At 44.9% G+C, this 10391-nt stretch overlaps 1 protein-coding gene and 1 long non-coding RNA gene across 9 annotated transcripts in view; both read left to right on the forward strand.

Moving 5' to 3' along the window:
* Window positions 1-6846, forward strand: part of CSAD (cysteine sulfinic acid decarboxylase) — a 28385-nt gene extending 21539 nt beyond the window's left edge. For 7 of the 8 annotated variants that reach the window (XM_013046899.2, XM_004774643.3, XM_013046900.2 and 4 more), the window contains 7 exons: window positions 3520-3636; window positions 3714-3778; window positions 4043-4124; window positions 4553-4752; window positions 4946-4997; window positions 5170-5259; window positions 6146-6846. In XM_013046899.2, the coding sequence (XP_012902353.2) occupies window positions 3520-3636; window positions 3714-3778; window positions 4043-4124; window positions 4553-4752; window positions 4946-4997; window positions 5170-5259; window positions 6146-6319 (780 nt within the window). In that variant the 3' untranslated portion in view covers window positions 6320-6846. The remainder of the gene's footprint in view (window positions 1-3519; window positions 3637-3713; window positions 3779-4042; window positions 4125-4552; window positions 4753-4945; window positions 4998-5169; window positions 5260-6145) is intronic. The other variant, XM_004774644.3, reaches the window with a different exon arrangement.
* Window positions 6847-7927: 1081 nt separating this feature from the next.
* LOC123389974 lies at window positions 7928-8811 on the forward strand. The gene is made up of 2 exons (XR_006604656.1): window positions 7928-8222; window positions 8335-8811. It is a non-coding gene; the product is annotated as an uncharacterized LOC123389974 (long non-coding RNA).
* Window positions 8812-10391: the final 1580 nt, after the last annotated feature.

The following is a 10391-nucleotide window of genomic DNA, read 5'->3' on the forward strand; positions in this document are numbered from 1 at the left end:
ACCACCCAGGCGCCCCGAATAATATATACTTATTGATAAATGGGTGTTACCTCTAAGTAGCAATGTGAGCAGTAACTAGAGTAGTCGAGTACCACTTTTATTGGGTAAACCTTTTCTTTTTTTGTAAATGCTGTACTGAGATATCATTCACATGTCATACAATTCACCCACTGAGTGTGTGCAATTCAATGTTTTTTTTTTTTTAAGATTTTATTTATTTTATTTGAGAGAGAGAGTGAGAGAGCATGAGCAAGGAGAAACTTAGAGGGAGAAGCAGACTCCCCAGGGAGCTGGGAGCCTGATACAGGACTCGATCCTGGGACTCCGGGATCATGACCTGAGCCAAAGGGCAGTCACTTAACCAACTGAGCTCTCAGGCGCCCAATTCAGTGGTTTTTAACAGAGTTGTGCAACCATCACTACAATACAATTTTCATCACCCCCAAGAAGAAACCACACACCCTTGAACCCTCAATCCCCAATTTCCCCCAAACCTACTAGGCAGGACTATGCGAGTTTGTGTCTCTATGGACCTGCCTGTTGTAGATTTTTCATATATATGGATTTACACTATGCATAGTCTTTTGTGATGAACTTCTTTTACTTAGCATACTGTCTTCGAGCTTCATCCTTGTTGTGGCATCTCAGCATTTCATTCCTTTCATTGCTGGATAATACTCTGTTGTATTTCATTGATCTGTTCCTCTGATGATGGATATTTGGGTTTCCACTTTTCAGCTCTTCTGAGTAATGCCACTATGACCATTTGTATACAAGTGTTTGTGTGAACGTATGTTTTTCATTTTCTTTGGTATATACACTTGGGGACAGAATTGCTGACTCATCCACTAACTGTATTTAACTTTTGAGGAGCTGCCAAACTGTTTTTCCAAGTGGCTGTACCAGTTTCCAGTCCCACCAGCACTGGATGAGAGTTCCAGTTTCTCCACATTCTCACTGACACTTGTTACTTCTTTTCTCCTCGTCTGTTTGTTTGTTTCAATGGAAGTATGATTAACATAAAGTGTTAAGTTAGTTTCAGGCACATGACACATTGATTCAACAGTTCTATCTTTATGGTACTTGGAGAAGGTACTAAGTGTAGTCACCTTCTGTCACCATGCATTACCATAGTATTAATGACTAGACTCCCTATGCTGTGCTTTTCTTTTTTTAAAAATTAAAAAAAAAATTTTATAAACATATAATGTATTTTTATCCCCAGGGGTACAGGTCTGTGAATCACCAGGTTTACACACTTCACACTGTGCTTTTTTTTTTTTTTTTAAGATTTTATTTATTTATTTGACAGAGAGAGAAAACAAGTAGGCAGAGCGTAGGAGAGGGGGTAGGAGTATGAGAGGAAGGAGTAGGAGTAGGAGAGGGAGAGGCAGTCTCCCTGCTGAGCCTGGAGCTTGTCCTGGGGCTTGATCCCAGGACCCTGTCACCACCCGAGCCAAATGCAGCCGCTTAACCAACTGAGGCACCCAGGTACCCCTATGCTGTGCTTTCATCTCCATGACTTATTTATTTTATAACTGGAAGATTGTTCCTAATCCACTCTATTTCACCCATACTCCCCCAGCCTCCCCTCTGGGAACCACCAGTTTGTTTTCTGTATTTGAGTCTGCTTCTTTCTTTGTTTCTCTCTTCATTTGCTTTGTTTTTTTCAATTCCACATATAAGTGAAATGATATGGAATTTGTCTTTGTCTGATTTATTTCATTTAGCATTTTATTCTCTGGGTCCATCCTTGTTCAAAATGGCAAGGTCTCATTCTCTTTTATGGCTGAGTAATACTCATGCACACACATGCACACACACACATGTATACTACAGCTTCTTTATTCATTTATTGATGAACACTTGGGTTGCTTTCCTATTAGCTATTGGAAATAATGCGGCAGTAAACATAGAGGTGCATCTATCTTTTCAAATTAGTGTTTTCATTTTCTTTGGGTAAATACTCTGTAGTGGAATTATGGATCAAATGGTAATTCTGTTTTTAAGTTTTTGAGGAACAGTGTCTATCAATTTACATTCCTACTAACAGTGCACAGGGGCTCCCTTTCCTCCACATTGTCACCAACACTTGTTTCTTGTTTTTTTGATTCTAGATGTTCTGACAGGTGTGAGGTCATACCTCACTGTGGTTTTAATTTGCACATCCCTGAGGATAAGTCATGTTGAACACCTTTTCATGTGTCAGCCATCTACATTCAGGTCCTCTGCCTTTGTTTGTTTGTTTGGTTATGATTTTTAAGTAATCTCTACACCCAGTGTGGGGCTTCTGCTGCTTTCCTCTCCAATCTGGATGCCTCTTTTTTCCCCCCCCTTACCTAATTGCCCTGCTAGAACTTCAGTATAATGTTGAATGGACAGGGGGAGAGTGGGCATCCTTGTCATGTTCCTGATCTTAGGCAGAAGGCTTTCAGTCTTTCAGCATTGAGTACGATGTTAGCTGTGGGTTTTTTGTAGTTGCCTTTTATGAGTTTGAGAACGTTCCCTTCAACTCTTAGCTTGTTGAGTATTTTTATCAAACAGGATTGTTGAATTATGTCAGATTTTTTCTGTGTCTCTTGCTATGTGTTTTTCCTCTCTTTATTCTGTTGATAAGAATGTATTATATTAATTGATTTTTGGAAGCTAAATGGAGCTTTTGCTCCTGGGACAAATCGTTTTGTCTTAACGTGTAATTTTTTTATTGCTGGCTTTGGGCAGCTAGTGTTCTGTAGATTTTTATATCTATATTCACAGAGATATTGTCTGAGGTATTCTTGTGATGTTTCATCTGGCTTTGGCATCAGGGTAATATTTGCCTCATAGGATCAATTCAACAGCGTTCCTCTTCTGTATTTTAGAATTTTTGTGAAGAAGTGGTATCCGTTCTTTCCTAAATGTATTGTAGAATTCATCAGTGAAGCCATATGGGCCTGGGCTTTTCCTTGTGGTCATTTTTTAAAATAAAAATTCAAGGGGCGCCTGGGTGGCTCAGTGGGTTAAAGCCTCTGCCTTCAGCTCAGGTCATGATCCCAGGGTTCTGGGATCGAGCCCCACATCTGGCTCTCTGCTCAGCAGGAAGCTTGCTTCCCTTTCTCTCTTTCTGCCTGCCTCTCTGCCTACTTGTGATCTCTGTCAAATAAATAAATAAAATCTTAATAAAATAAAATAAAAATTCTAGTTCTTCATGAGCTTTTGTACTATTAGACTTTTTAAAATAGCATTTTGATCTTCAAGACATTAAAAGTGTTTGAAAGTGTGTGAGCTTTGAAATAGACCTGCAGCCAGACCTAGGATTGAATTCGATCTCTGAAGCTTCAGCTTGGGGGTCAATTTCTTATTACCGCCGAACCTTAGTGTCCTCACCTGCAAATTAAGGAAGCAACAGTGGCATGTTGTCAGGGTGAAAGGGCCGAGGTCAGGCATGCAGTAAGAGTTTAGAGATGGCTCAGTGCTGGGCTCTGGGTAGCTTTTTAGATCCCTTCACAGCTTCTCTCTCCTCCTGCATTTTTGCCGCAGGGCATTGTCCCGTTCCTGGTTAGTGCCACCTCTGGAACTACTGTGCTGGGGGCCTTTGACCCCCTGGAGGCAATTGCTGATGTGTGCCAGCGTCACGGGCTATGGCTCCATGTGGATGTAAGTGAGCCTTGGGCCTGAGTGGGGGAGTGGGCTGAGTTAAGGCCAAGACCCACATTATTTCTTTTGCTCCACAGGCCGCCTGGGGTGGGAGCGTCCTGTTGTCACAGACACATAGACATCTCCTGGATGGGATCCAGAGGTACATACCTGAATCCCACCCTTCCAATCCTTGACTCAGAGAATAGTCCTGGACTAGGGAGCTTCCAATGGGAGGGAGGGAAGGAGGTTGGTGGGAGGGGCGCTGGAGAGATGGTGGACTGGGGCCCAGGAATTCTTCCTGACTGCTGGGCAGTCTCAAGCCCCTTTACTGAAGCTGTGGTAAAGGTGGGGGGGGGGGGCTCTGGCTGAGGACCAGCGAGCTGATGCCGTGATGCTCTGCACACAACCCCCCCAAAACACACAGGGCTGACTCTGTGGCCTGGAATCCTCACAAGCTTCTCACAGCCGGCCTGCAGTGCTCAGCTCTTCTTCTCCGGGATACCTCGGTGGGTTGGCCCTGCTGCTCTCCTCACTCCGCCTCTCACCTTGGACCTCCATCTTTTTCTCTCTACCCCCCAAGGGGGGTAGAGGGTCCTGACCTTATTCTGTTCTCCTCATCTGAAGCTGAGTTTCTGTGACCACCCTCATCCCCTGGGGTGCCCCCTCCCCCACTGTGGCCTGTCTTCAAGGCAAAGGGAAAAGTTTCTAGCTGGCAGTTGTAATTGAAGAGATCCTATGCCAAATCTGGGGAGAACTCTTGGCATTGGGAGAAAAACCTGCAGAAAGGGGCCTGATGGCAGGAAAAGAATGGGTGGGCTGAGCTAAGAACCGCCCCCCCCCACTTCACTATGCAGCTCTGGAGGCAGCCTTGGTGGTGAGAATGGGGTCTGACAGTCTCCCCCTCTTTGCTCCCCGCACCCCCGCAAACCAACAGAACCTGCTTAGGCGCTGCCACGGGTCCCAGGCCAGCTACCTCTTCCAGCAGGACAAGTTCTACGACGTGGCTCTGGACACCGGAGACAAGGTGGTGCAGTGTGGCCGCCGCGTGGACTGTCTGAAGCTGTGGCTCATGTGGAAGGCACAGGGCGGGCAAGGGCTGGAGCGGCGTGTTGACCAGGCCTTTGCCCTCGCCTGGTAGGAGTGGGGGCGGTCCCAGTTCCTCTGCCCTGGGGTTCTGTCCTGGTCCGTCCTGCCCCCACCCACTGCCCTGCTCTTCCCATTTTCCTTGTTCTCAGGGTCTCTGGGCTCATTCTGCAGGACTCTTCTGTTTCTGTAGCTCTGCTTTCCCTCCATTTGTGATTTTTTCCCCCTCTCTCTGTGTTCGCAGGTACCTGGTGGAGGAATTGAAGAAGAGAGAAGGATTTGAGTTGATCATGGAGGTATGCTTCCCCAACCCTCCCCGCCCCCCTGCATCCCAGTCTATCCTACACAGCAAAGCCCTGGCAGCAGGTGGGGAGGCAGGGGGGCGGGGAGAGGGGGAAGAGGGGAAGTGAGGGGGGAACATCCCCCCCCTTCCACAGCTCACCTCTTCTCCTCCCTCATTCCTCTCAGCCAGAATTTGTCAATGTGTGTTTCTGGTTCGTGCCCCCCAGCCTGCGGGGGAAGCAGGAAAGCCCGGATTACAGTGAAAGGCTGGCTAAGGTAGGCTCTGTCTTCTGGGCTCTGGTCAGGCCAGTTTAGGGAACTGCCATGCTTCTGGTGTGTTTCTGCCCCCTGCTGGCCATGCATGGCATGGCAGGTCCCTCTGCTAGTCTTCCTCCCGAGGGTGGGGGGTGTGAAAAGGAAGACAACCCCAGCTTGTCCTCATTTCTGTGGGGATGGGGATAGGAAATAAGGTATGTTTCTGGAAAATGAAAAGAGGACAGAGAGGGATGTCATGGGAGAAGTCACCAGTGCATGTATGTAATCCATGGGAGTTCTGCTGGGAGCTCCAGCCCAGGACAGCCATGTGAGGCCTTATTCCCTGGTGCTGGGGGCAGAATAACTCTGTAAGGCTGGTCCAGACCTATCTCCTACAGGAAAGGAGATATGTCATATCCCTAAGGATAGATTGGTGCTAAGTGCTGCCGATGATCTGAAAGGACAAGAATGTTCTTGCCCTTAAGGAGTTATTTAGAAAAACGAGAGTTACCTATCTGTAACCAGTAGGTTCGAGGCAGTCTTGTAAATTACGTGTTAGATTACAGGGTGCAGATCACAGATATTCCAGGAATTCAGAGAGGGGAGAAGAAGGTGTTAAGGATGACAAAGGCTAGATGTTAGACTAAAGCAGTGTTGGGTGTCAGGGAACAGTCAGGATTTGGCAGAAAATGGTCCATGTGACAACCTAGAGATAGGTAAGATAGGAAATAATGCAGAAGCTAGAGAAGGCCAAGCAGGTGGGATGCAGCTGAAAAGGTGACCCAGGGCCACGGTCAGGAGCTGAGTGATGAGTGCTCCCTCCAAAAGGTAGCCGAGTAGGAGGGAGGTGCACCTAGGGGAGTAGGCATCAGGCTGCAGCTGGAAGTTCTCTCCACCCCTTCCACAGGTGGCCCCGGTACTCAAGGAGCGCATGGTGAAGGAGGGCTCCATGATGATCGGCTACCAGCCCCATGGGACCCGAGGCAACTTTTTCCGCATGGTCGTGGCCAACCCTGCTCTGACCCGGGCTGATATGGACTTCCTTCTCAACGAGCTGGAAAGGCTAGGCCAGGACCTCTGAGCCTCCTCCTCGCTGCTGGCCCTGACACCCTACCTTGCCCTCACTGTCTCTGCGTTCCCTTCCTGTGTTCTCAGTAACAGAGGGACCTTAACAACCTTGATATGCCTTGACCCACTAACTCTCTTACGAAATATTTGCTATTAGGAGAACATTTAAATAAATTATAGTATATCTAGATCATGGGATGGTTCTCTGCCATTAAAATTATGTTTATAAACAAGATTTTTACTGATAGGAGGAAAGATAATTTTAATATAATGTTATATTGAAAAAGCTGGATACGAGACTTTGTATATAGTAATATCTGAGTGGTGTTCAGACATACATAGGAGAAGATCGATAAAATGAAATATGCCAAATATTAATCATTTTCAAATAATAATAATAAGAAGAAGAAAACCTGGGATGGGATTATAGGCAATTTAAAATTAATTTTTATACCTTTTGTGCTCCTCCCTTTATTATATAATGAATATGCATTACTTTTATAATAGGGACATAATAAAGCAAAACCTTCAACGATATTATTTCGGAATGTTTTGAAGTTTGTTACCTTTCTACCAAATAATAGCGAATGAAATGTTTTTTTAAAGGGTGGTGTGAGAGAGGCTAAAGATAAGATTTTTTTTTTTTAGATTTTATTTATTTGTTTGACAGAGAGAGCACAAACAGAGGGAGCAGTGGAGGGAGAGGGAGAAGCAGCCTCCCCACAGAACAGGGAGCCCAATGTGGGGCTTGATCCCAGGACCTTGAGATCAGGACCTGAGCTGAAGGCAGCCACTTAACTAACTGAGCCACCCAGGCACCCCTAGAAGTTTTGTTTTTTTTTTTAAGAAATTTTTAGTAGGAGAGGAAAGACCAAAGTGGAGTAGATCTAAATTAACTGTACTTTAGTGACATTGAAAACAAAATGGGTATTGATTATATGTTGGGACCAGAGCCTGTCTGCTTATCACTCCTGAAAAATCCTCACACACAAAGCAAAGGAGGAATTTGCCTTCTGTAGGGCCGCCTGGCTGGCTCAGTTAGTAGAACAGATGACTCTTGATCTTAGGGCCATGAGTTTGAGCCCCATGTTGGGTGTAAAGTTACCTACTTACTTATATATATACATACATAAATTTAAAAATAAAACACAAAATTTCCTTCCATAATTTAAACAACAGAAACCAAGTTAAAAAAAAAAAAAAGAAGAAGAAGAAAAAGAAGGGCACCTGGGTGGCTCAGTTGGTTAAGTGGCTACCTTCGGCTCAGGTCATGATCAGAGTCCTGGGATGGAGCTCAGTGGGGAGTCCGCTTCTCCCTCTGCCTCTCACCCTGTTCATTCTCTCTCTCTCTCTTTCATATCAATAAATAAAACCTTAAAAAAAACAAAGGCCCAGCAACCAAACATCCATTTTACACTTTAAATCCTGGGCTGGGGACGACTGGGTGGCTCAGTGGTTTGGGCTGCTGCCTTCGGCTCAGGTCATGATCTCAGGGCCTGGGATCGAGCCCCGCATCGGGCTCTCTGCTCCGCAGGAAGCCTGCTTCCCTCTCTCTCTTTCTCTCTGCCTGCCTCTCTGCCTACTTGTGATCTCTGTCTGTCAAATAAATAAATAAAATCTTTAAAAATAAATAAATAAAATAAATCCTGGGCTGGTGTTGCTTTTCAGTCATTTTTTTGGTAAAGAGGCAATTAGCTACCCAAGTTATTTGCTTTTTTTTGTTGTTGTCCAAGGGTAATTGAAGATATTACAGCAGAAAGATTCAAATGGCTCTATGAGGTGTTTTGAAATTCATCCCAACTCTAGACAGAGTGACCTGCAGACTACAGACTGCCCAAGACCAAGACCGTCAACATTTCCTCAGTGTCAGGATCCACTGCCATGGTCTCCTGCCCCAGCACTGAGACCTCAGGAATGTAATTCTGTCTCCTTTCTCTCTCCTCCTCCTGCAGCTTGGTGGAAACCCCTCTCACTGGGCCTCTCCAAGTCTGCTCCTTCTGACATGTGACAGGATGTTCTCTCTTGCAGAGCTTCTTGACGGGAATAATGGCATCTCCTCGCACACGGGTTTGTTGGTATGGAAGAGGTTGCCCAGGCACGTGTAGTACTTCTTGATGACCACGCGGCCCATTCTTCATGGCTTTGGTGCCAATGCAGCACAGGTTGGTGGGTCTCGTAAAGGAGGAAACAGTACTATGCAAGTTATTAAGGACAAGTGGCAAGTCTGCCAGAACTTTCTGTTATTTCCAATTCCTAAAAATACCTTTTATGGAAACAATAATGTGGTCATGTAAAAATCATCCAAAGTTATTTGAAGAGGCAAATACAGACTGTACAAACCATAGCAAAGGAACATCCAAATCACAGACCCAATTCTCTTGACCATTTGGTGTGTGGGGGGGTCTTTCTATTTATAAACTGCTAACAATTCCCCTATAAACTTATTATTCTGAAAATGGTATTTAACTTCTTCCAAGTAATAAAATTGTTTGAGAGTATTAGTAATTTGAACTCTAAGCCCTATTCTTGGTGTTTTGGTTTTTTTTTTTGTTTTGTTTTGTTTTGTTTTTAAGATTTCATTTATTTATTTGACACAGAGAGAGAGAGCATAAGAAATGGAAGAGAGAGAAGCAGGCTTCCCGCTGAGCGGGGAGCCCAATGTGGGGCTTCATCCCAGGCCCCTGGGATCATGACCTCAGTCAAAGGCAGAAGCTCAACTGACTGAGCCACCGAGGCACCCCTCTAAGCCCTGTTCTTAAAGAGTTCTGTATAGGGACGCCTGGGTGGCTCAGTTGGTTAAGCAGCTGCCTTTGGCTCAGGTCATGATTCCAGCGTCCTGGGATCGAGTCCCACATCAGGCTCCTTGCTCAGCAGGGAGCCTGCTTCTCCCTCTACCTCTGCCTGCCATTCTGTCTGCCTGTGCTCGCTCTCTCCCCCTCTCTCTCTGATAAATAAATAAAATCTTAAAAAAAAAAAAAGTTCTGTATATCTGCAAAATGCCTTAAACTTAGTGAAAAAGATAAATTTTAAAAATCCTCATTTTCAACCCAAAACAAAGCTAGAAAGCAAAACTAAAACCAAAATCTTCAGGACACCTGGGGGGCTCAGTTGGGTGAGCATCTGCCTTCGGCTCAGATCATGATCCCAAGGTCCTGGGGTCGGTCCTGCATCAGGCTCCCTATTCAGGGATCCTGCTTCTCCCTTTCCCTCTGCCTGCCGCTCCCCCTGCTTGTACACTCTCTCTGACAAATAAATAAATAAAATCTTTTTTTTATTAAAGATTTTATTTAATTATTTGACAGAGAGAGATCACAAGTAGGCAGAGAGGCAGGCAGAGAGAGAGGAGGAAGCAGACTCCCTGCTGAGCAGAAAGCCTGATGCGGGACTCGATCCCAGGACCTTGAGATCATGACCTGAGCCAAAGGCAGCAGCTTAACCCACTGAGCCACCCAGGCGCCCATAGATAAAATCTTTTTTAAAAATCTTCAAAATCCTTAAATCATCTCCATTTGAGAAATATTTTTAAGAGGTCAGAAAGACAAGACCTAGAATCAGTTAATCACCAGATCTTCTCCAGCTTTATGAGCTAAAGCTTCTACTCTTCCATTTTTTAAATTTTTATTTTTTTTAAAGTATGCTCTACACCTAGTGTGGGGCTTGAAATCACAACCCTGAGATCAGGAGTCACATGCTCTACTGACTAAGCCAGCCAGGTACTTCTACTCTTCTATTCTCAAAATTCAACCTTTAAATCTCTGGATATAATACGGCAGTCTCCTCCTGCTTACTCTCTTCCACCAGCATTTACAGAGCCCCTGTTATGTGGAATTCCTTTCCCTGCCTTCAAAGAGTTAAAGATTTAAGCAGTCATCTCTCATCCAAGGCATGTCCTTATTCAAAGCCTTGGCACCTACTGTTCCCTTTTGCCTCAAAATTCATCTATCTACATGGTTTGTTCCTTTATAGATTTTAGATTTCTGTACAGATGTCACCTCCTTAGTGAAACTTCAATTGAATATTCTACTTAAAATTACATTTTCACCTTTGGTTCTTGCACTTGCTTTTTTATTGTCTGCCCTGTTTTT

The sequence above is a fragment of the Mustela putorius genome, unplaced genomic scaffold (assembly GCF_011764305.1).
Source record: "Mustela putorius furo isolate JIRA1106 unplaced genomic scaffold, ASM1176430v1.1 tig00537227_pilon_pilon_pilon, whole genome shotgun sequence".
Lineage (NCBI taxonomy): Eukaryota > Metazoa > Chordata > Mammalia > Carnivora > Mustelidae > Mustela > Mustela putorius.